Source organism: Oncorhynchus kisutch, linkage group LG12, assembly GCF_002021735.2.
Source record: "Oncorhynchus kisutch isolate 150728-3 linkage group LG12, Okis_V2, whole genome shotgun sequence".
Taxonomy (NCBI): domain Eukaryota; kingdom Metazoa; phylum Chordata; class Actinopteri; order Salmoniformes; family Salmonidae; genus Oncorhynchus; species Oncorhynchus kisutch.
Window position 1 is genome coordinate 20,276,399 of NC_034185.2, and position 26,045 is coordinate 20,302,443.

The 26,045-nt window shown below is 42.8% G+C and overlaps 2 protein-coding genes across 4 annotated transcripts in view; both read left to right on the plus strand.

Annotated features, from left to right (window-relative positions):
- The first annotated feature begins 1,419 nt into the window (after positions 1–1,419).
- On the plus strand, positions 1,420–13,406 carry LOC109900239 (solute carrier family 22 member 6-A). The gene is made up of 10 exons (XM_020495929.2): positions 1,420–2,089; positions 3,694–3,797; positions 4,507–4,661; positions 4,831–4,999; positions 5,433–5,556; positions 6,058–6,164; positions 6,897–7,108; positions 8,104–8,212; positions 9,536–9,748; positions 9,968–13,406. The coding sequence occupies exons 1-10, from the start codon at positions 1,688–1,690 to the stop codon at positions 10,044–10,046; spliced, it is 1,674 nt and encodes a 557-aa protein (XP_020351518.1). The 5' UTR covers positions 1,420–1,687; the 3' UTR covers positions 10,047–13,406.
- A 420-nt stretch (positions 13,407–13,826) lies between these two features.
- Positions 13,827–26,045, plus strand: part of LOC109900669 (tyrosine-protein kinase Fyn) — a 68,594-nt gene continuing 56,375 nt past the window's right edge. For 2 of the 3 annotated variants that reach the window (XM_031837064.1, XM_020496399.2), the window contains exon 1: positions 13,827–14,018. The gene's annotated coding sequence lies outside the window, so the exon portion shown is untranslated. The remainder of the gene's footprint in view (positions 14,019–26,045) is intronic. The other variant, XM_020496398.2, reaches the window with a different exon arrangement.

Genomic DNA, 26,045 nt, shown 5'->3' on the forward strand with positions numbered 1-26,045 from the left:
GTGGCAAATGCAGAGATATCTGTGACCAACAGATGCATATTTGTATTCCCAGTCATGTGAAATCGATAGTCAAATCTTAGAAATTGCTGCATGTTTGGGTAAATGCTATTGTTCAGTATTTTGCTATCCTTGTCATTGATTGACTTCTTATTTGGTTGTGGTCATCTTTATGAAGAAGGCATTTGGCTTTTATGACACTCCACCCCCGTATCACGGAGAAACAATTGGATTCCTGTTCTCCTCTCCAGATAAAGAAGCAATGCACCATATGTTGCCTATTCACTACAACACAGCCATTTACAGGAACTAATGCATATCCACTAGGCACACACTGGTTGAATCAATGTTGTTTTAACGTCATTTAAATGAAATTGAAAAGATCTGATGTGATTTTTCAAAAGACCAATTAGTGGAAAAAATGTCATGATTAGTCTCTCGGTCTAAATGCAGCTTATGTCACTTTAGACACAGGAAAACTTCACATGCTGAGTTTCACATGTGAGTCTGAGGATTATGATAATGATAGTCAGTTGCAGCCATTCGAACATCCGACTTTAATGTCCTTTCCTAGGGGCAATGTTGACAACATTAAACGAATGAATGACATTTAGGAGAGGTCATATACTGTAGATGTTTTGCATTTGTGTTTTGTGTATTGTCCTTGCATAGTACGCGAACCCGGAACTGGAGTCCCACACCTCTCAAAAGAATGCAGAATGTCAGCCCCTCTCTGGTTACCCCTGGGTGTTCTGTTCCATTTTGATGAATGGTTGTGATTTGGGATGTCCGCTGAGAGCAATGGGCTGCAGCTCACAAAGAGAAAAGAGCGCTCGCCGTATTCAAACATGGGAATCCACAACAGGGGAAAGGATAAAATGATAAGACCGAGGAACGGGAGCCAGGGTGATGGATAATTATGGAGTTGTCAGAATGCAGCTCTTTCATTGGTGTCAGGGGGACAAACCTTAATCCCTTCTTTAGCATTAATCTGTTGCTTTTGTCTGACCAGTTTAGCCAGCTCTCCACTGTTGGCATCTCTATGTAACATGAATCATTGGATACCAGATGGAATCTGCATTTCTTTAGAACTGTATTTGTTTTCCACTGATATTGTTTTGCAACTGTAGTGTCCCAGGGGGCTTTCATCGTTGTTGCAACAACACACATACACACCTGTACACACACACAAATATGACTTATTCCACCATTTCTGACTCTCACCATGCAAAAAAACAGAAAGATGGGGAGTAAAGGATATACAGTATAGAGAGATTTTAACAAATGCAGTCACTCAGCCAGCACGAAGAGCAGTTCCTCCCTCTGAGCTGAGACTCCACCCCCAGGATCTAGGGCCCTCCCTCCCCGTACAGAATGGTTATATTACCCTACAAATGCAGTGCTTCAAGTTCACAACACTGCAGACAGCGGCAGCAGCCTGCCTGCGCTCAGGGTTCACTACACCATAGACAGGTGTGACTTCATCTGAATGAGAATAACACAAACCAGCCTGTGTAGTTTATCCTGAGCTCTGTGAGGTGTCAGCTGCCTCTCAGCCGTCTGTCCACTCCACTTTCAATCCATTCAGAAGTTTAAAATATTTGTTGGCAACTTGAGAGAGCACTGTTCTGTTAGACCTCTTGTATCTTTGATGATACATTAGTGTAGCGTCTGCATTGAAATAGCAGCTATGGAAAGAAGCATGAATTTTGACGAGATTCTTTCTCATATCGGTGGCTTTGGCAAGTTCCAGAAGATCTTGTATGTGTGGATTTGCCTCCCCCAGGTCCTGCTGGCGTTCCACATGCTGATATCGGTCTTCACGGGGGCCGTCCCCCCTCATCTCTGTCGCTCCAACAACACCACCTGGGCCTTGCCCGCCAGCTCAGACGCATTCAACTTCAGCCTGGTTACGGGCCCAGACGATGACCCTGACCTGTCCTGCTCTGCCCCTGGGGGGGTCCCTAGCACCCCGCTAGCCCAGTTGAATCACAGCACCGCCCTGGCCCTTAGCGATGACCACGTCACCGGGGTTTGTCAAGGGGGGTGGGAATTCAGCAAAGAGACCTTCCACAGCACTGTGGCAACCGAGGTGAGTAGGTGGTGGTGCAGTAAAACAGGGCAACCTCTCTGTCTGTCTCTCTGTCCGTCTCTCTGTCAGTCTGTCTGTCAGTCTCTCTGTCAGTCTCTCTGTCAGTCTGTCTGTCTGTCAGTCTGTCTGTCTGTCTCTGTCTCTCTGTCAGTCTGTCTGTCTCTGTCTGTCTGTCTCTGTCTCTCTGTCAATCTCTCTGTCAGTCTATCTGTCTCTGTCTGTCTCTCTGTCAGCCAGTCAATCAGTCAGTCTGTCTCTCTGTCTCTCTGTCTGTCTCTCTGTCTGTCGGGTTCAAACATTACACTCTGTCCCACATTCTCAGATGAATTCACATGAAGCCTCTGCCGTTTGTTATGTCGAACTCTGTGTGACCACAAACAAGACAACTCAGCAGCACTGAAACTTCAGGACATGGGTGTGTCACCGTGTGTTGTATTCTTTCTGGAACTACAGGGGTGTGTCCCCGTGTGTTGTATTCTTTCTGGAACTACGTTTAACTACGTGATTTTACTGTCTGTCTGTCTGTCTGTCTCTGTCAGTCAGTCTGTCTGTCTGTCTGTCTGTCTGTCTGTCTGTCTGTCTGTCTGTCTGTCTGTCTGTCTGTCTGTCTGTCTGTCTGTCTGTCTGTCGGGTTCAAACATGATCATTACCCTCTGTCCCACATTCTCAGATGAATTCACATAAAGCCTCTGCAGTTTGTTATGTCGAACAAATTTTTCCCTAGGAGCATGTTTCACTACTATGTAACAGTGTAGTGGTGCCACGTGAAAGACCCTCACACAGCGACAGTAGCCGTAGTGGAATGGTCCCAGCCAGCAGAACCTGTTATGATTTATAAACACTGGGATCAGACCTTCACTGTGAGGCCCACTGTTGGAGGCTGTCTGTATGATCTATAATAACTCATATTTTCTGTCACATTCCACCCTGATTGATGTCAGTGCCCTGAAGGATGTTTAGATGGAATCTGTTGAATGGCACGGTGCTCACAGGCTTTATTGGAATCTGTTGAATGGCACGGTGCTCACAGGCTTCTATTGGAATCTGTTGAATGGCACGGTGCTCACAGGCTTCTATTGGAATCTGTTGAATGGCAAGGTGCTCACAGGCTACTATTGGAATCTGTTGAGAAGCAAGGTGCTCACAGGCTTCTATTAGAATATGTTGAATGGCACGGTGCTCACAGGCTTCTATTGGAATCTGTTGAATGGCAAGGTGCTCACAGGCTACTATTGGAATCTGTTGAGAAGCAAGGTGCTCACAGGCTTCTATTGGAATCTGTTGAATGGCAAGGTGCTCACAGGCTTCTATTAGAATATGTTGAGAAGCAAGGTGCTCAAAGGCTTCTATTGCTCAGGGGCAAAGGAGTAGGACACCACAGTCAAAATACAGTTACCGTGTTGTGCGAGTGTGAACCTTCACAGTGTAATAGGCTATGTATAGTCAATCAAGGACAAAAGCCTGGTAAAAAGGGATATAGTATCATTTGAAATCTGAAATGTTATACCTAGTACATGGTTTGTAAAGAATGTAGGTGAAAATACAGATAGGCTTGTTAATATGATGTAGCATTTCATCTCATTTGAACCCTCTGTCCTTGACAGTGGGATCTGGTGTGTGATAATGCCAATCTGAACAACATTGGTTCCTCAATCTACATGTTTGGTCTTCTGGTCGGCGCCGTGCTGTTTGGTTCCTTAGCTGATAAGTAAGTGTAAAACAACCATGCGTCTTCCACCAGTGATACTTATGTATTTTTAATGTAATTTATAATTAGCTTGGCTCAGATAAATTGAAGAGCCTGAGGATCCATGGAACATCTATTGTAGGAAGGTCACAAACTTAATGCTTCTACACCTGCATTGCTTGCTGTTTGGGGTTTTAGGCTGGGTTTCTGTACAGCACTTTGAGATATCAGCTGATGTACGAAGGGCTATATAAATACATTTGATTTGATTTGATTTGATTTGAATAAAAGGTCATGCTAAACAAATATAAAGAGAGAGGTCAGTCACAGTTTAGGTGAAGTAAAACTAAAATTGATCTCAATGAACACTTTGCAGCTTTTATTTCTATGTACATTTGCTAGTATATTTTATTTGTGTATCTAGGATTATTCATAGAAAGTACACAGACAAAATGTCTGTACAGATATTTATAGGTGGCAGTGATTTCATTTGAAATGCACTCTTGTTGGCCAACGTCAAAGGTCAAAAGCATTTGAAGCCTTTAACACGGGGTATTTTAAAGAGTGCATCTAATTTGCAGCACCCCCCACTCCCTAAAAGTCTAATTCATTCTCAACACACATAGTGTGAATTCTGTAATGAATGTATTGTAATGTTCTTAAAATTGTATAACTGCCTTAATTTTGCCGGACCCCAGGAAGAGTAGCTGCTACCTCTTTCTTGTTTCAGGTTTGGACGCAGGAACATCATCCTGGTTGGTTTGACTATCCAGTCAACCTTTGGGGTTGGTGCTGCTTTTGCCCCAAATTTCTACATTTACGTCTTTCTGCGCTTTGTGGTTGGAACAACTATTTCAGCTGTCATCATGAACGCATTTGTTTTAGGTTAGTCTCTCTCTCGCTCGCTCCCTCTCACTCTCTCTCTCTCATACACACCACACACATACACACACACATTAAATATTAATAACATTTTGACTTGTGATCTAAGAAAGAATTCAGATGATAAGGTGTTAGTTTTCTACTCTCTATACGGTTCTGTTGTTGCCCCCAGGCACAGAGTGGACAGGATCAAAGCACCGGATGCTAGCTGGGATCATCACAGACTACTTCTTTGGGTTCGGCTACATCACCCTGGCAGGCCTGGCCTACCTCATCAGAGACTGGCGTAAGCTCCAACTGGCCATCTCAGCACCAGGCTTCCTCTTCATCTTCTACATCTGGTGAGTCACTGGCCAGCTGCAGCACGCCTGTAGCCTTAAATACAAACGGAATATCACTCACTTTCAATATCTTCCATGAAGGGAAAATATCATTCAGTTTAGATTCCAGGCTAGCAAGACAACTCACTGAAGGGGAAATTCAAGAGAATGTAGAGGAACTCTCTTTTTTCATCAATAATCAAAACCAGATGGGTCATTGAATGCCATTTGGGAATACCTAAAGTATATCTAAGTTGCAAAATTGTGTGCATAGTACCAAATTATTTCATTTTCTTTTTCTAATATTTTAGCAGTAGTATTGGCCTATATCCTGCCTCATGACTAAATGTATCTTCATGTTATTATCTCTTGTTCCCATGGTGCCAAATTTATGCGGAGAGTCATATGTAGTTGTTTATGCGTGTGGGTCAACACCTCTCCTCTACATTCTTAGGGTCCTACCCAAGTCGGCTCGGTGGCTAATGGCCAACCAGAGGAACGAGGAGGCCATGGATCTGATCAGGAAAGCTGCTCTGATGAACGGCAAACCCCTGCAGGAGGACATAGAGATACATCAGGTGTGGTTACGCATGTGCACACACACACACACACACACACACACACACACACACACACACACACACACACACACACACACACCACACACACACACACACACACATATATATAACTGGACTCAGGAGGACATTGATGATCAGGTGTGTTTTTTGTTGTTGTGAAGCTAGTACAGTATCATTAACCTTGTCCCAAGGCTAATTGCTATAGAGAGAAATAGGTGGACGAGATTAAGCTATCATTGATCATTATGAAATTCCAACAGCCTTGATTAAAGCACTTGCCAAACAACGTTTCTATGTACAGGCAATGTTGAGCGCAATAGCGCCAAAACCTGAGCATATTAAAGTGCTTTGCATGCTATCCTCTATGCTGTGTAGGTATGCGGGACATGGAAATTATATGAGTTGCATTGGTGTGCTTTTTGCATTGATGAGGTCATTCCTTTTCTGAGAAGCATCAGGTGAAATGCTCAGGGCTCATCTGCTCTTGTTATTTTTCAGGGGTACAACGATATGGTGAAGATGGAGGAGAGGAAAAAGGACACAGTCATTGACCTGGTCCGTACGCCAAAAATGAGGAGGAATTCATGTATCATGTTTTACCTGTGGTGAGTGTCATTTTACCTGTGGTGAGTGTCATTCCCAGTATTCCGTGTGATGTTTGCAGTAGAACTTTGTCAGGACACATCCTGTTGTGGGGCAAACAAGAATTAATCAAATCTACTGTATCAGCTACTGTTTCATTGAGATTTCTGTTTCTGCCAAAAATTCATAACATTCATGTATCATTCACAGTAATGATTCATTATTAACTATTTTCATTATGGGTTGATTCCCTTGATGTGGTACGCCAATGTAGTTCTCAGAACTGTTCACTGCACAGGCTTCTTAAGGCCTCCTCAGGTCACTATGCTTGCTGTGTAAGCCATTTGAATTGCAGTGTATCACTCACTGAGGCAACACTGAAAGATTATTATTTGAATGGGAATACTTTACGTAGCTTCCCAGGCACTGAGAAGTGAGTGTTAATGTAGAAAACATTGTCAATAGATGTCACTACTGTAAAGTGTTGCACTATATTCCGTGTCAAATACAGTTTACAAGAGGTATATACTGTAATATTAGTCTGTTAGAAAGTACCTTGATTTTGGTTCACTTATCCAGTCTGTGGCTAGAGAGACATTTCTGCTTCCCAGACATCTTTCCACTTTGCATGATAGGCTTAAGTCAAACCAGCAGAAGAAAGGAGTCCTTGTTTCACTGCAGTGACAGCGATGTTATTAATCTTTCCCTTTCCTCACCAGTGTTTCCTCCACCATTCCATCTCTGTGTCTGTCCAGGTTTGTCAACGTGCTGGTCTACTATGGCCTGTCCCTGAACATCTCTGACTTTGGGATGAACATCTACCTGACCCAGCTGATCTTTGGCCTGGTGGAGATGCCTGCCAGGACCATCACCCTCTTTACCCTGAACCGCTCCAGGAGGATATCCCAGCTAGCCTTCCTCGCTGTGGGAGGCCTGGCCTGCCTGCTAACCATCTTCATTCCTGATGGTATGGACCATTCCATAGAAAACTCTGCTGGGTGTCAATACGGCTTTAAGACGTTTAAACACATCCTGAGCTACATGACGAGTTACAGTATCCTCCTGGCCCTGAAAAGACTTCAGTTGACTTGAATTAAGTTGTTTACCAGTGTAATTAAACCATGGCAGTCCTTGAATGATGTCATAGTTGTGTAGTTTTATAGCCTTGTTTATGAGTACTTAGCTAGTAGTCAATGGAAAGTCTTTGTGGCTTGGAACTTGGCTTATGTTCGAAACTGAAAAACTTATGCAAGCCACATTTAAATGTTATATAACTAGCTCCTTTTGTAATAACCAGAGTTTGTTACTGACTTAACCTCCTGGGTGTAAAGTTGTTATTAACTCCCACCGGGGCCCTCATGGAAGTCATGTCAGCCGTACACTTGAAGACACTACCTTAGGTGGTTACGGTCTCCAGTAGGATCTACACTACCTTGGAGGTTACGGTCTCCAGTAGGATCTACACTACTTTAGGAGGTTACGGTCTCCAGTAGGATCTACACTACCTTGGAGATTACGGTCTCCAGTAGGATCTACACTACTTTAGGAGGTTACGGTCTCCAGTAGGATCTAAACTACTTTAGGAGGTTACGGTCTCCAGTAGGATCTACACTACCTTAGGTGGTTACGGTCTCCATTAGGATCTACACTACCTTAGGTGGTTACGTTCTCCAGTAGGAGCTACACTACCTTAGGTGGTTACAGTCTCCATTAGGATCTACACTACCTTAGGTGGTTACGGTCTCCAGTAGGAATGCTGGAGAGTGATTCACAGTAATGTAACCTAGAGCTTCAGATGCTATACAGATGCTATACACAAATAGCCTAGCTATTTACCCGTTTAATCTCTCCACCATCACTTCTCCCCCCCCCCCCCCGTTTAATCTCTAACCCCATCATATTTCTCCCCCCATTCACCCCATCACCTATCCCCCCCCCCAACACACACACACATACACACAGATCTCTCCATTATTAGAACTGTCCTGGCTATGGTGGGGAAGTTTGGGATCACCGCCTCCTTATCCATCGTCTACGTCTACTCAGCAGAGGTCTTCCCTACTGTCATAAGGTGAGCGTCTGACTCAAATGGCACCCTATTCCCTATATAGTGCACTAGTTTTAACAAGAGCCCTATGGGCCCTAAAAAAAAGTATTCCTTTACATAGGTAATGGGGTGCCATTTGGGACACACCTTTGGTGTGTTCTGCTGACTAATGTGGACTGCTGATGTCTGGGCAGGTTTCCATCAGGATCATTCAGGAATAGAGCATTAGATCACAACATGAGTCTAACCATCCTTGGAGTTAATCCTCCAACTGACTCTGTCAATATCTCTGTGACCTTAATTTTGTTGTTGAGGGCTGAGAAGGTATGTCATAAGAACGATAACGCGCCATTGTTTCATACAGTGAGCGTGTAGAAGGGGCTCCTGGGTAGTCTAGAAGACTCCAAGAGGCAAGTCACATTCAGATTCTCCTCCTCACAGGCCATGTTCAGAGGGCCATGGTTTTACTCTGTGCGTCTGGGTCAAAAGATCACTGCGTAGTTGCCAGGGCTCATCGGGAAGTATCTGTGTTAGTCCTTTGTTAAGCATGGTTGGCTAGACTTGCAGCTAGTTAGCCAAGTTAGCTAAAGCCTTGCAGCGATAGCTAACCAAATCTCGAGAGCTAGAGACTGACGGGTAGAAAATTAATTTGGTCGGTACTCAACACTATCGACAGGAGCTGAAATACTATGTTCTGCAGTATTAACTTCATGGTTCGCCTGAAAACAGTTCAGTAGCAAAAACAGAAATCCAGTCGCGCTGAGGAGAGCTTTAGTGAACACAGTAATTGCAAAAGAGTTTTCTAATGATCAATTAGTCTTTTAAAATGATAAACTTGAATTAGCTAACACAACGTGCCATTGGAACACAGGAGTGATGGTTGCTGATAATGGGCCTCTGTACGCCTACTGTATTCCATAAAAAATCTGCCATTTCCAGCTACAATAGTAATTTACAACATTAACTATGTCTACATTGCATTTCTGATCAATTTTATGTTATTTTAATGGACAAGAAATGTGCTTTTCTTTCAAAAACAAGGACATTTCTATCCAAACTTTTGAACGGTAGTGTATATCTCACTTTCAGGAAGTGTCCTGCCCGGTGTCTAACCATTCAAACTATTCATAACATTTAAATCAGATTCTGATGTTTCCCATGATTTGCCTAGTGTACATTTCTCTGACCCAAACAACCACAATAAGAAGAGAGGCAGCAGACTAGCTGAGCAGCTGTTGTTAATTGTTTGGAGATGTGGCGGAACGGGTCTTAATGCACATTCTTAATTACAGTGCTGCGACAATGTGGAGTTATTTTGGCTGAACACGTCTCCTCTGTGCTCCACAGGCAGAGTGGAATTGGTATGAGCTCCATGTGTGCCAGGGCAGGGGGAGTCCTGGCTCCCATCATCTACCTGCTAAGGGGTGTCAGTAAGAATGCTCCCATGGTGCTGTTTGGCCTGTGTACTCTGCTAGGTGCAGCCCTCACCCTGCTGCTGCCTGAGACAGCCCACCAGCCCCTGGCTGACACCATTGAGGATGTGGAGGGATCCAGCATCAGGTCTGAATCACATCTCTATCTATTGAAGGGGAAAACAGTGAGAAGATTATATTACATAGTATTTCATTTGAAACCAGGAGTGAACATCTTAGCTTGGGTTAACAGCCATTTCAACCTGTCTGATTGTACTATAACTGTTATTACAGTGCTGAACTGGGGTTACCTGTAGGTTCATGTAATGTTAATAGTAATCCAAGGATATCCGCTTGTCTCGTCTAGTGAGGAATCAGAGGAAGGGAACATGAAGCCAGCCCTCTATGAGGAATGTCCAACAAGGAACCCAGACATCATCATCTGAAGAACCAGGAGTGGGACAAGGCACCAGTCCACTGATACTTTGAGACCTGTGGTCGTGTCATCTGGAGAACTTCTAATACCATTCCTCCAAGGAACTCAACTGTGCGTTGTAAGATATCTGCTAAGAGTGTTTGAACAAATGTGTAGCTTGTAAAGCTATTTCCTATTTTGTACATAAGACATTGATGTCACTGAACTGACATTTTATACCGTTTTATTTTATATTTAAACTATTTTCTTTTGTTTTGAAAAGATGTACTATATATTGATGTTTTATAGTGACTATCAGTTCACATTTAGATTGATGATGAAGTACATTAGTAACAGTTTATTTATGCATCAAATATCCATTTATCAGATTCTGTAAATACTGTCAAGGACACACCATTGTTTGGTGCCAATAGCCTTGTGCTCTTTTTGTCCACATTTCTTTGATGGTGCATCCCTCTTCCTGGACTGGAACTCACTCCCATCCTGTCCCTGTCTGTTATCTAGTAAGTCTTCCTGAATGTCTGTCTTGTCTGACTAGGCACCCCTACAGTACTGTTCATACCTAACAGGTTCACCTTAAGATGTTAGCTCAGTTTCAGCCAACGAATGCCGTCATCATGCATTGTGATTTTGTATAAAGTGACCACACTGTGAACGAGCATAGATGACAACTTATGCAAACTATCACACGTATGCAAGATGAATAGCTAAATATTTTTTTCTATTTGAAGATAGAATTTTGTTTACTTGATGGATTCTGTATTAGACATTCCTAACTCTAAATTTAGAAGTGAATGTGTTTGAAGTTGATGTTGGTCTGTGATCATGATGAGTTTTTTAAAAGTGTGCACTCTCTAGAACAGCAGGCTATAGGACAACTGCTCCACATAATGCTTGTTAGAAAATCATGCTGAAATACTAGCCATCTGCTGGTCCCCATGTAACGGAGCCCATGTAACGGAGCCCATGTAACGGAGCCCATGTAACGGAGCCCATGTAACGGAGTTAAGAACATACTGTTCACTCCACAGCAAACTTGAAATGTCAAGGATGGGAGCTATAGAAGAAGATCATTTTGGGTGGAACGTTGTCAAGGAGGATGGTGACGTGTGTTGCGAAGCAGAGGATCACTGGTTCAAGCCCAGTATGGGGCAGTCAGACACTGGAGGAAGCTAAGCTGTTAGAAGCACACTGACCCCCGGGAACAGCCAGTGTCGGCTCAAAGATGACCCAGTTAAAGGTCTCTATAGGGTCAGCAGATGAGCTGTGGTATCTGTAATCAGCCCTTACACAAGACAGAGATGCCCTTATTCAAGACAAGGATGCCCTTATACAAGACAAAGATGGATGGACTGAATCAAAAACAGTTATGACAGTGTTACTCCAAGTTAGGAAGCCCTCTCTTCAAACATGAAGTTTACATTCTACATTACATTATTAACATTTCAGCTGAAGGTTTTCATTCTGAGTGCTTACAGTCAGTATATAAAGTACATTATAAACTGGGTGGTTCGAGCCCTGAATGCTGATTGTCTGACAGCCGTGGTATATTAGACCTTATACCACGGGTATGACAAAACATTTTTACTGCTCTAATTACGTTGGTAAACAGTTTATACTAGCAATAAGGTACCTTGGGGGTTTGTGATATATGGCCAATATATCACGACTAAGGGCTGTATCCAGGCACTCCTCGTTGCATCGTGCGTATGAACAGCCCTTAGCCGTGAAATATTGGCCATATGCCACACCCCCTCGTGCCTTATTGCTGAATTGAACCACAGCAGTAACACCAGAGAGACTGATCCGAGTTTGAGATCTTTCACATCGGGTGGAGAAGAATAGAATACTGTTGTGATGACATGCTCTCTCTGTGGTACTTTGGGTGGATCTTATTATTTTTATGGCAGTGGATGATTTGACAGGCATCAATTGTTCCCCTGTCATTGTAAGGCTTAGGAGACAGGGTTTGCCTTACAGTCATGTAACCAAACGACTGTAATAGGCCTATATGTTTAGTAACAGTAGTCAACAGGAGTCCGATGTGTTGTGTTAGTGATCACTGCCACTCTCTGGATGAAAGTGGTACTTGCTTCTTGTCTGACATCAGCTGCTGTATATACGGTACTGTAATGGGGCACAAGCATGATGACCACAGAGATTGTGTTACAACATATGCATTTCCTGATTCTGTAGAATCAATACTTTTATACAAATGTATTACAAATTTACAAAATCAAAGTAAAATTGGGAAGTTATCCATGATGTGATAAAAAAAATATATATATACTAACACATTTCATTTGTACAATATAGTTCTGCTTAAACAATGTTTGCTATGCTGTGTGTCATTTCAAAAAGGCCTATAGTCAATGTTGAGGGGCAGCACAGGGGCTGATAAGATGCCAGTGTTAATAGACTTGTTTTGGGGGATCAACTGCAGGTTGGTGCTGTCTGACTGACTGAGTATCTGACACATATGGCTGTCAATGAGTCGCTGCCCAGGGGACATTAGCAACAACTGGTATTTCAATTAGACTACAACAGAGGATCCCAAGAACAGCTGCAAATACCCACTGACCATCCCCCCACCACACTACAGCCAGAGAGAGCTGTTGTACTGTATTTTGTCTGTGAAAGCTTTGACTAAATATTTAACAGTTGTGGTGGCATTGTCTATGATGTGGAATGTACATTAGGCTTACTGTCATTGTACAGCCCAGATGTGAAAAGATGCATTGTAAAAAAATGACAGAGACGCTAGTGTGAAACAAGTGTACAGCTGTAGGCACACATCTCCTTAGAATATCATGCCTGCACTGACATTTGTTCTGGTACTATGCTGAGAATGTATCAACAGTGTCCTGGGCTCATTTGACATTTTTTAAAGGTACATTTACAGTGTGGAATTACAGTGAAGTGAAATTATTAGGAGTATGCACAGCCCTTTTTTCATTCCACTTGGACTATGCAATTACTTGCCAGAGCTCTGTTTCTAGAGTAGAGACCATAGTGCCTATTTCATTGACATTGGCATCAAATTGAAAAACAGACGTTTCATAAGTGTGACTATATTTCCGTATCTGATCTCACTGGTATTTCAATAATCCAGATCTAATTTCCTGAATTCTATGAAGGTATAATGAGAGATAACTTGGGAGCAGTTTGAGTAATACGAACTGGTAGTTGTTGGCAGCAGAGGGCGCCCCAACGCAATGATTATTAGACCGCAGTGTCAACGCGAGAAATCATTGATTGAATTCCAAAATCTTTGATTCAATCGCACTGATGATGATGATGATGATGATGATGATGATGATGATCTTCACAAAACTTTGCCCCACAATACAATGTACACATTTTCCGTGTATTGAGCAGTTATTTTTCTATTAGTCTATCGTCTCAACTATAGAAGTATCTAACATTTGGTATTCGTGTAGGCATGTATGTTAATTGGGCACACACTTTTCTAAAGAACTGATGCAGTTGTCAATTAAAACATCACATTTTTCCATCCCTATCATGTGAAGTAGGCCTACTTCATCCCTCCATCTATTGATGAACATTCATTATGGGCAGCCATGTCTTGACCTAGTCTAGACCCAAAATGAATCTCGTGTCATGGAAATACCTCTAACGCAATAGTCTCGCAACCTCAATAATCTTCTAAATGCCTAGCCTACTGACTTTATGGCTACGGAACCTGTTTACGATCCCCTGTTCCTCACTACTAGTAGCATCCTCCCATTCTATTGGCTGGTGGTGTTGTCAATCACTCCACTGGTCCCGTTAGTTTCATTGTGGCCCTGCAAAGACAACGCCATCATACCCCGAACTCAGCAGCTACAGCGAGTGGGGCAGCTCGAATATCACACAGGATTTATGTAGGCTATAAGGTTATTATTGTCACAAAAACATCAAGCGTCTCATCTTCAACTGCAATGGAGTACATTCGTCCGGTTAATTAGACGCCTTCGAATCGGTAAGGAACCGTTTGTCCTTCCTATCCTGTTTCTGTGTTATCGCACCTATACCAATGCGAAATGAATTACTTTGATTTGATCTTTATTGCATGGCATAATGGATCTAATTAGTGTGTTCTTATGGATAACGCATTTGCTCTCATGTCTGTAAGCTAGCTGAGATGTTACAAAGCTTATTTTTCATAATATCTTTATAGACTGCCTTTGCCATGAGAACATACAAATTGCATTGGCCAATTACAAGTATCCTGGCCTCGATCCTCGAACGCCGTTATGTCATGTGTAGGCCTATTCATTAGAAATAAAATCTATGTGCTGTGTCTGCAAAAACATTCAACCTTCTTGAGTGCCTTGTCGCATTCAGGGGCTTGGTGAATTTGTTTACCGTGATATAGTAGTGATAACCCTCTCCGTCAACATGCTATCTCATTCATTCTTAAAATATGGCATCATGGTATCATGATGAAGGATTCAATGTAGCAAATGCTCGTACACTTAGAAAAAAAAGGTGCTATCTAGAACCTAAAAGGGTGTTTCGTCTGTCCCCATGGGAGAATTTATCCACAGAAGGTTTTACATGGAACTCAAAAGAACCCTTTTGGAACACATTTTTCTAAGAGTATCATGTAGGGTAGGCTATATAGATTTTTGTTGATTGGTTTCTATTGATTTCTATTTTAAATGGTGGAGGTTTATATTCAACCAGTCAAGAAGCTTGCAATAACTTGGTTGTGAAGACCATGATCATATGCTCCCAATGGATGTTGCCAACTTGTATTCCTTCCTTTGCTATGTGTTCATCACGGCATTTGTTGATGACCCACTTTGTCCATTGCATTAAGTCAGAAATATGAAATCAAATAAATGGTATTTGTCACATGCACCGAATACAACAGGTGTAGTAGACCTTACAGTGAAATGCTTATTTCAGAGCCCTTAACCCACAATGCAGTTTTAAGAAAAATACCTTTAAAAAATAAATAAAGTAACAAATAATTAAAGAGCAGCAGTAAAATAACAATAGCGAGGCTATATACAGGGAGTACAAGTACAGAGTCAATGTGCAGGGGCACTGGTTAGTAGAGGTAATTGAGGTAATATATACATGTAGGTAGAGTTATTAAAGTGACGTATGTATAGATAATAACAGAGAGTAGCAGCAGCATAAAAGAGGGGGGAAATGCAAGTAGTCTGGGTAGCCATTTCATTAGATGTTCAGGAGTCTTATGGCTTGGGGGTAGAAGCTATTTAGAAGCCTCTTGGACCTAGACATGGCGCTCCGGTACCGCTTGCTGTGCGGTAGCAGAGAGAACAGTCTATGACTAGGGTGGCTGGAGTCTTTGACAATTTTTAGGGCCTTCTTCTGACACCGCCTGGTATAGAGGTCCTGGATGGCAGGAAGCTTGGCCCCAGTGATGTACAGGGCCGTACGCACTACCCTCTGTAGTGCCTTGTGGTCGGAGGCCAAGCAGTTGCCATACCAGGCAGTGAAGCAACCAGTCCGGATGCTCTCGATGGTGCAGCTATAGAACCTTTTGAGGAACAGTCATTCAGAATAACACTGCTATTTGTGTTTATTTTAAATCATCTTAATTACATCAGGTGAGTTGGGATAACCTACTCAAATAGATACTCCTGAGAATATGCAGTATTTGAGAATAAACCAACCCATGGTTACCACGTTCCTTTGATAATTAGAGTAAATTGCGCTGGTTGACCTTCACATCCTTCAATACAATACTAGTTATCCTTCCCAAAATCTACTCATGCTGAATGCTCTTATTCCTCTGTGCAGGTCATAAAAATACTAACTGGTTGTTATTACATTGTCTATTACTTTGTCTATACATTATCATTGTTGCATTATGCTTACTGTCCCAAATAGGAGTACAGAGAGCATGTCTAAGGATTTGTCTTAGGAAACACATGTTTACCGAGTTCCAAACTACCTCTGGAAGCAACATCAGCACAAGAGCTGTTCGTCGAGAGCTTCATGAAATGGGTTTCCAGCCGCACACAAGCCTAAGATCAACATGTGCAATGCCAAGTGTCAGTTGGAGTGGTGTAAAGCTTGCCTATTTTTATTTAACTAGGCAAGTCAGTTAAGAACAAATACTTATTTACAATGACAGCCTACAATGGTTAACTGCCTCGTTCAGGGGCAGAACGACAGATTTGTACCTTGTCAGCTCGGGGATTCGATCTTGCAACCTTTCAGTTACTAGTCCCACGCTCTAACCACTAGGCTACCCTGCCGCCCCTTTATTGGACTCTGGAGCAGTGGAAACACATTCTCTGGAGTGAAAAGAATCACGCTCCATCATCTGGCAGTCCGACGGACGAATCTGGGTTAAGCAGATGCCAGGAGAACGATACCTGCCCCAATGCATAGTGCCAACTGTAAATTTTGGTGGCGGAGGAATAATGGTCTGGGGCTGTTTTTCATGGTTTGGGCTAGGACCCTTAGTTCCAGTGAAACATACAATGACATTCTAGACAATTCTGTGCTTCCAACTTTGGGGAAAGTTTGGGGAAGGCCCTTTCCTGTTTCAGCATGACAATTCCCCCGTGTAAAAAGCAAGATCCTTACAGAAATGGTTTGTTGAGATCGGTGTGGAGCCCTGACCTCAACCCCATCGAACAACTTTGGTATGAATCTTCCCTGCAGCAATGTTCCAACATCTAGTGGAAAGCATTCCCAGAAGAGTGGAGGCTGTTATAGCAGGAAAGGGTGGAGCAACTCCATATTAATGCCCATGATTTTGGAATGAGATGTTCGACAAGCAGCTGTCCACATACTTTTGGCCATGTAGTGTATATTTGGTACATTTCCTTTATACCCTGTAGGAAAATTTGGTTAAAAACAGGTCAGAAATGTTTTCTGTTTTTCTTTTTGTGTATTTTATTGCACAATGCAAGTTTTCTTGATGTAGGTTACTGGTTTGAATAGAGAGTTTTCCGGTACATAGCTGATGCCGGTACTATCTTGTCTCTCTATCATCTTGGTTTCTTCTTCAAGTTGCTTACTGCTTAACCAACATCCTGCACTTGGGCTTCATGTCATATTTGCTTGCTCTTTATTATTGATGTGAATAACTCTCACAAATAGAAAAGGTGTCATTTGTGATCGTTTTCTTCTCCTATTGCTAAGAATATTAAGACATCGGCCTAGGCTTGTACTGTTATTCCTATTTTCTTTCACAGAAAAGTTACTTGTATTACAATTGCAAAATATGGGCAGTAATGTTGATTTCATGTATCAGGTATGGATGCATAGTATGATTGTTTGAGGTGAGAAGATGTTTGCAAAAAGCTCCTGCAGTTTTTGTAGGATCCACAAAGGTAACCTTGAAAACCACAGAAAGCCCTGGTCATCCTGAAGTATAATCTTCCATAGAAGCCATACAAATACACCAACTCAACATGGTTCACAACGTTACAGGTTACGGTCCATGTACGGTCTTGTTCTAATTGTTTAGTCCTTGAGGAAGTGCATGAATAGTTGCAAGCTTCAAGTTTTAATGGCACGTGCACAAGTACAGTGAAATGCCTTCTTTGCAAGCTCTAAACCCAGCAGTGCAGTAATCAACATCAATGTAGCACTAACATAAGGTAGAACAAAAAGACACAAGAAATTAAAATAAGAAATAAGAATAACAGGTGAAGTAAGTAAGCTATATACAGGGTCAGTTCCAACACCATATTTACAATGTGCAAGGATACTGGAGTGACAGAGGTAGATATGTATAGGGGTAAGGTGACTAGGCATCAGGATATATGATAAACTGAGGGTGATTCTCAATATGCATACTACCGTGCTCCACACTGTCATGCTCCGAGTGCATTCTCCAACCACGTTCTCTTGAGTACGTTCTTGTGAGGACAAGAGTGTGGAGAATGCATAAAACAATACATTTGAGAAGCACTGGCACACCTATTTTATTACCTCACGCTTCACCTTCCCATTCACTGAACCTTCTTCCAGCCAGGATAATGGCAACAATAGACGAAACAAGATATGCTCAAAGCAAACATTTCACTTCATAATTATCAGCGAGATATGTGAATCGTAATAATCTAGGTAACCAGTTAGTTCAGTTAGTTAAACAGGCAAAACTGACCTAAAACCAATGTTATGCAATGTACATTTCCCATGGGTAGCTACTAATTCTTTGTGGCTATCTAGCTAGCCCTATTGACTTACAGCACCCATTCACTGTACCATTTTCCAGTCACTATTTTTTATTTACAAGGCAAGTCAGTTAAGAACACATTCTTATTTTCAATGACAGCCTGGGAACAGTGGGTTAACTGCCTTGTTCAGGGGCAGAACAACAGATTTTTACCTTGTCAGCTCGGGGATTTGTTGTTGCAAACTTTCAGTTACTAGTCCAACACTCTAACCACTAGGCTACCTGCCGCCCTACCTACTGTTACTAGTAGCTAGCCAGTTAGCCCTATTGACTTATTACGGGCTTGCTATCTACAGTACGTAGGCATCATGCCAAAATTAACACAACATGTATTTATTAATGTGTCAAGATAAAATAGCCAACATATGAGATGTAAATAGGCAACATTTCATTCCGAAGTCTGAGTTTATTTTCTCTCGCTTCAGCTCAAATAATGTCCACCATTGATTTCAAGAAATGTTGCGTACTTTAGGTAATTTAACCTGGTATTGAAGAGCCATGGAAAGTATTTTTTCTGTGCAATTCAACACAATTCACCACAGCCCAGTCAGAAAGACAGTACTGTGCTCTTCCTCCCAATCAGTCCCATTCCTCTGCTGAAGAGAGAGCTGCCAAACACCCATGTTGCTGCTCACTGTTGATCCTGTGACAGCATGGCATGCTGCTACTCTCTGCTGTCACACTACAGAGAGACAAAACTGCTCTGAAATGCAGTATATCATACTATACAGTAGGAACGTTGGACTGGCTTTTGTCCATCAGGTGCTTTCATTTGAACTGGTATGCTTTGGGTCATATCTCTCCCCAAACATCACCACATTTGTGGGCTGAATCAATCCAGGACTTTGTATAGGCATTTTGAGGGTTGGTTGGATGTAGACTTGTGGGATGTGTATAGTACACTCCAGCTACTTTGTGCTGCAGTTTGACAATCTGGTTAAGTGGGACCACTGTAGTTACACTCTTCTGTGTGACATCCCCTGTCCCCTCACCCTCTTCTCTGACATCAGAAGCCATTTTGAACTGGCCATGACCAGGAGTGTGTTGTGTTTGGTGCTGATGTAATCACATAGCTCCTGTTCTGAGCCCACTATCAGTTAGATGTGGGGCTCACGCGTGAGTCGTCGTCCTCCTAGCCTCAGAGCTCAGCAGCCGCTCTGTGCTCAGCATCAGCCCAATGCTCCATAGTCACACACAACAACGATGCCCTTTGTCACAAATATATTGTGGGGAAATGAAATGTATCTCTGTGTGTATTTGACAGTTTTTGTTCAGTTTGTGTGGTTAACACTGACAGACTCAAATGAACTGCTTTTTACAGATGAGTAAATGTTTACCCATGGATGAATGCAAAGTATGACAGCGCCACGAGGGATGTAAACTCAGCAAAAAAAGAATTGTCCTCTCACTGTCAACTGAGTTTATTTTCAGCAAACTTAACATTAACATGTGTAAATACTTGTATGAACATAACAAGATTCAACAACTGAGACATAAACAGAACAAGTTCCACACACATGTGACTAACAGAAATTGAATAATGTGTCCCTGGGGGGTCAAAATCAAAAGTTACAGTCAGTATCTGGTGAGGCCACCAGCTGCATTAAGTACTGCAGTGCATCTCCTCCTCATGGACTGCACCAGATGTACCAGTTATTGCTATGAGATGTTACCCCACTCTTCCACCAAGGCACCTGCAAGTTCTGATCCAAGAGATCCCAGATGTGCTCAATGGGATTGAGATCCGGGCTCTTCGCTGGCCATGGCAGAACACTGACATTCCTGTCTTGCAGGAAATCACGCACAGAACGAGCAGTATGGCTGGTGGCATTGTCATGCTGGAGGGTCATGTAAGGATGAGCCTGTAGGAAGGGTACCACATGAGGGAGGAGGATGTCTTCCCTGTAACGCACAGTATTGAGATTGCCTGCAAGGACAACAAGCTCAGTCCAATGATGCTGTGACACACCGCCCCAGACCATGGCGGACCCTCCATCTCCAAGTCGATCCCACTCCAGAGTACAGGCCTCGGTGCAACGCTCATTCCTTCGACGATAAACGCGAATCCGACCATCACCCCTGGTGAGACAAAACCGCCACTCGTCAGTGAAGATCACTTTTTTCCAGTCCTGTCTGGTCCAGCGACGGTGGGTTTGTGCCTATAGGCAATGTTGTTGCCGGTGATGTCTGGTGAGGACCTGCCTTACAACAGGCCTACAAGCCCTCAATCCAGCCTCTCTCAGCCTATTGCGGACAGTCTGAGCACTGATGGAGGGATTGTGCGTTCCTGGTGTAACTCGGGCAGTTGTTGTTGCCATCCTGTACCTGTCCCACAGGTGTGATGTTCAGATGTACCCTTCCTGTGCAGGTGTTGTTACATGTGGTCTGCCACTGCGAGGACGATCAGCTGTCCATCCTGTCTCCCTGTAGCGCTGTCTTAGGCGTCTCACAGTCCGGACATTGCAATTTATTGCCCTGGCCACATCTGCAGTCCTCATGCCTCCTTGCAGCATGCCTAAGGCACATTCACGCAGTTATGAAAACTTAGGACACTAAAAAGGCCTTTCTACTGACTCTGAAAAACACCAAAAGTATGATGCCCAGGGTCCCTGCTCATCATTTTTTTGGTGTTTTTCAGAGTCAGTAGAAAGGCCTTTTTAGTGTCCTAAGTTTTCATAACTGTGACCTTAATTGCCTACCATCTGTAAGCTGTTAGTGTCTTAACGACAATTCCACAGGTGCATGTTCATTAATTGTTTATGGTTCATTGAACAAGCATGGGAAACAGTGTTGAAACCCTTTACAATGAAGATCTGTGAAGTTATTTGGATTTTGATGAATTATCTTTGAAAGACAGGTCCTGAAAATGGGACATTTCTTTTTTTGCTGAGTTTATGTTGACATGTGAAGCTAAGCAATCATATTTTCCCTCCAGGTGAATCCCCCAAGCATCTTTGTGTTTGTGCTGTAGCATTTTCACTTTAGTGCTATGAAAGTGAAAGGCCTGTGTGTTCACTTTTATAAATCTCGTAGACTCCACCCCAAAATCACTGCCGCTTGGCCATTGTTGCAGCAATATCATGGGATTAAATGATGTGTGAAACTAATATGCTTGCATGAAAGCCTGTCAAAACAAGGTTGCCTCAGGCCTATAGAGATGGCCATCTTGGGAATATTCCTTCAAAGGAATTCAATTAGCTGCAACTGTTTGTCTAACGTCAAGTCCCCAGATCCAGAGGCAGATTGTATCACACACTCTCCTTATCAACACACACATCACTTCTACCTGTGTGTGCGTGGTTGAGAGCATCAGCACAGAAGCAGGGCTTCTCCTACATTTAATCTCGGAACTCCAATGTACCGTTGATCTTCAATAAAGGCCAGTATTCAGGAGCTTTGCAGTGTAATGGCACTCTTCTGTGCAAACAGACAAGACTATATTTAAAACTACATTGCTAAATAAGTACATGGATTCTACCAACCACCAACCCACATATTCTTACCAATGCACACGTACTGAGGCAGCAATAGTAGAGTTCTCTTACAGATGTCCGCGATATGCTGCTGTCTGCAGAACATGCTAAATCTCCATACTATGATCTAGGTTACGTGTCAAACTCATTCCACGGAGGGCAGTGTCTGCATGTTTTCGCTCATCCCTTGTACTTGATTGATGAATGAAGGTCACTAATTAGGAAAGAGCTCCCCTCGACTGGTTGTATAGGTCTTAATTGAAAGGAAAAAACAAAAACCTGCAGACACTAGGTGTCACAGGTGTAAAGAGGAGTAGGCAGTCGCAGGTTTAGAACTACTGGATTTATTTAAGCACAATAGAACAAAGCGGTACGAAACCCAAACGCTGTTTTGCTAAATATATCTACATAAACATAAAGGCACAGGGCGAACCCAAAGTGCGAAATATAAAGTACTCATGAAATAGTAGGAGAAAACAATAACATGTACAATGACCGACAAAAAAACAAATGGCAGAGAGAGTATATATACAGTGATAGAGTGGGGATTGGAACCAGGTGAGTGTAATGATGACGAGACAAGTCCGGGGTTGATGAGTGAAGGGCATTTGCCAGCAGTAGGTTCAGCAGCAGCTAGAAGGTCGGCGATGCCGAACGTGGATTTTCAAGGATACTGTACTATATTGTTGCGCTTCATTCTTTGTTGAATGGCCACTCCCTCCCTCCCTCCATCGATCCCCAAAGATTTTGCATATGAAATAATATCAGTATAACGTGGTGAGATTGGGTGATTGCGTACGTTGTGATATGTATGACTCGAGGAGGACTCAATGTTTTTTCATAACTTTAAAGGTAGTCTCAGCGATATGGCATAGATACAGGAAGTAAACAGTACAGTGGTTCAATTTGCGTAAGAACTAAGAGTGTTGAAGCGCGAGGCTCAACATCTCGGCTGTTTTGGTCACGTGGCTACCACGCTGTTAAAGCCTGAAGCGAATCCGTGCACATGCGCAGATTACTGTGTGCGAACGTGTGAGAGCGAAGCGTTGCGTCTCGCTCATCTCAATGTCTTCAGTGCTGCTCGTAGCAACATCATTTCGCGAGTCTGCCTTTAAACACTGATAAGTGGTGAACATTTGAGTAGTTTAATGCATTTCCCTCGCCAGAATAAAGTATGTATAAATCATGTGCTGGTGCTCTCCCCAATAGGAGAATGAAAAGATTTTACAGAACAGTATGTTTGCTAATTTATGAATGATATGTTACCCTAATGTCAAGTGTCTGCATTTTCCAAGGAAAACAAAAGTGGTCTGTCTGTTTGTTTGCTGTATGATTGTGTCCCGGGAGATTTTATGCATCTTTATCTGTGTTTGATGTCATACATTATACATTTGTGTCACAACGCCTCTGTTCTTTTCTGTCCAAATATTTCCCTGTGCTCTAAGCAACTACTACTGCTGTAATAAAAAGCAATGGTACATTGCATTACAAAGAAGACATTATGCATTTATGAATTTCAGTGAGAATGTTGTTCATGCCACATTTGAGCAGATTTTCAACCAAGATATAGGCTAGTTAACCGGGTACGATTGTGATATAAGCAGATAGCCTTTTATGCCTACCCATTGGACTGCAGTAATATGAAGCAATACTCACCCATTTCAACATAAGTTGTGATATACAGATATACAGTGACTGCTGCATTGCAGTCAGTTATACAGTGTCTTAGCAGTGCCTGTCTGCCCTCCATACTGTATCACTCCAATAATACTGTACTGTATACTGGTTTACAGTAGAAGAGTAAAATGGTATAACAGGTAGCAGTTATACTGTGTCTCTGAGTGTAAACTCTGAGTCTACATATGTTGTCTGTATATCCTGTTTATTGTGGCAGCACCACTTCACAGAGTCAAATTCCTGTGCATGCAAATGTATTTGGCTAATAAAGTTTATTCTGAGTGGTGTCTGTCTGCCAGCCATGCTCCCTGCTCCTCTCTGTTGCCTCTCTACAGTGTCATTTTTCTGCTATGCTGATGCAGCTGCTGCTGGCTGGGGGGCTGACAAAGGAGACGTTTGCTCATCCTGGAATCACAAAGGCCTCCTGGCTGGCACACCAGGCCTAGTTCCTCAGTATGCCCCATTCAAATTCCCCCTCATTGCCAGGGGATAAAGCAATATTGACCAAATTATAGAGATTTACCTTTTAGGAAGCCCTGATAAACATCAAAGGGGCCATTGTTAATGTTAATGTATTTATCTTTAATTAGTGTAGTGGGAGAGCAGCAACAGAGCTCTATGTAATAGGGGTTTATTTCACACATGCTAGGGGTTTATTTCACACATGCTTCCTCTGCAAGTTATTTTGAAGGAATCTAATTTTCTCATAATTGTGTTGTGTATTCAGTGTTGACATTTGCAAAGGTCCCCTGGTCTAGGTTAATGTGAGGTCTCATTGTAGTAGGATACAGTGAGTCTTCATCCAAAATACCATTAAACTCTAACCTTTCATTTATTGTTATCCATTGCCTCCACTATGTTGGTGAACTCCTACAGTAAGCACTGTACATTTGAGGCATCCTGCCCATACACATCATCCATGGAGCCAGAGCAGATATTTACAGTGAGGATGTTTGTCCATGTTAATCCACCCTGGCTCTGTCAGTCAGATACTGAGTCCCAAATGGCACCACATTCCCTATATAGTGCACTACTGCCCCAATGGCTCTGGTCAAAAGTAGTGCACTATTTAAGAAATAGGGAGCCATTTGGGACACCCACAGAGAGCCTCTGTGTGAAGGCTGTCTGCTCATATACAATCCTGACCTGTCAACCAAAGCCCTGTCTGTGTAGTGGGGACTGGCTGAGGAGTGGTGGTCTTTTCTCGTGTTTAGTGCCAATACCATATCTGAGATACTGCTGTGTGATTATTATGTCTATGCAAGACATGCAATTATTGCACAGGGTTTACGTTAGATACTGCTGCTATTGAAATGGCATTGTGACTAGTCCCTTGGCCTTTAGAGGTAAGCCCTGAAATTAACTTGGTGTGGGTTAGAGATGGTAGATGTAGGAGTATGAGATCGGCCAGGGCTGTGGCTACTGTCCCTCAGGCGGCATATGGCGTGCCTCCGCTTAGTGCCTACCCAGCAGGCTGTGCATGGAGAGCTACTCCCCCTCTGGGGAGCCAGTCTATCAGCCCTAGCTTTGTGCTCTGCTCTCCACTCATCTGGCCCAGTAAAGAGCGACAGTAAGAATGACTGAGCTCGTTGTGCCATGGCAGTCATGTGATCTGTGTGTGGCTGAATGACTCCCCCCGCAGGCCTCAACCCCAGTGCCATTATGTTTTATTGGAGGGGCTGGGGATGAAAAGAGAGCCAGCTCTGCTCTGCCCCTGGTCCCTGGACTGCAGCTTCACTCACTCAGAGAGCACGGCCTGCTGGGAGCTCGTCTCCATGGCTGCCCAGTGCCCAGACAGACAGAGACGAAGCAAAAGACAGAGGGAGGGAGGGAGGGAGGGTAGAATGGAGAGAGAGAGACCACAGAGTGGACACAGACATGAGGAATGGCTAAATGACAACCTTCTGCTGGTGTCGGGTGCTGAAAATCACGTTTTACTTCCACACATAGAGCAGTGTATTTTTGGGACTCGCTCTCAGTTTCATCCAGATATACGCCCAAAATAGGATAGCTCAGCATACCTCTCAATTTGAAAAAAAATGTCATTTTTAGAGTGGTGTCTGGCAGAGGAGAATACTTCTGAATGAGGGTACTTGCTTTTTTTTGTCCCTTTGTCTCAAAATGAGACTTTTAATTGTTTGCAGGTTTTGCCAAAGTTATATCCTTTTACATTTGCATGCCATTTTATCCTTTATATTGTATACCAGCCTATTAATAGCTATCTCAGCCATCTGCCTGCAATTTCTACACTATAACAGGATGGCTCCAATATGTGATGTCATGCATCATCCAGAACAACAGTAGAGAACAATGGGTCAAGGAAAGTCTGAAGGAGGGAGAATGTCAAACTTGATTATTGCTTGTCTCTACTGGCCCATTCTCTGTTTTCTGTCTATCTGTCTGACCAGCCTCAGTCAGAGAGAGGTAATCAACTACTGAAACTGCCTCTCATATATCTTACCCACCAATTTCCTCTGGCCTCAGTATCTAAATCAAGATATATTCCATTTAGTCTGATTGTGAGTTTTCATTAGAAAAACCCTGTGTCTACAGTATTTGTAGTCAATTTGTACGATTCAAGTCAATTTGTATGTGCAAGCTACATAATGACTGCCTCAGTTGCCTCGTACCCCTGCATATAGGCTCGGTACTGGGACCCCGTGTATATATCCAAGTGAATCTT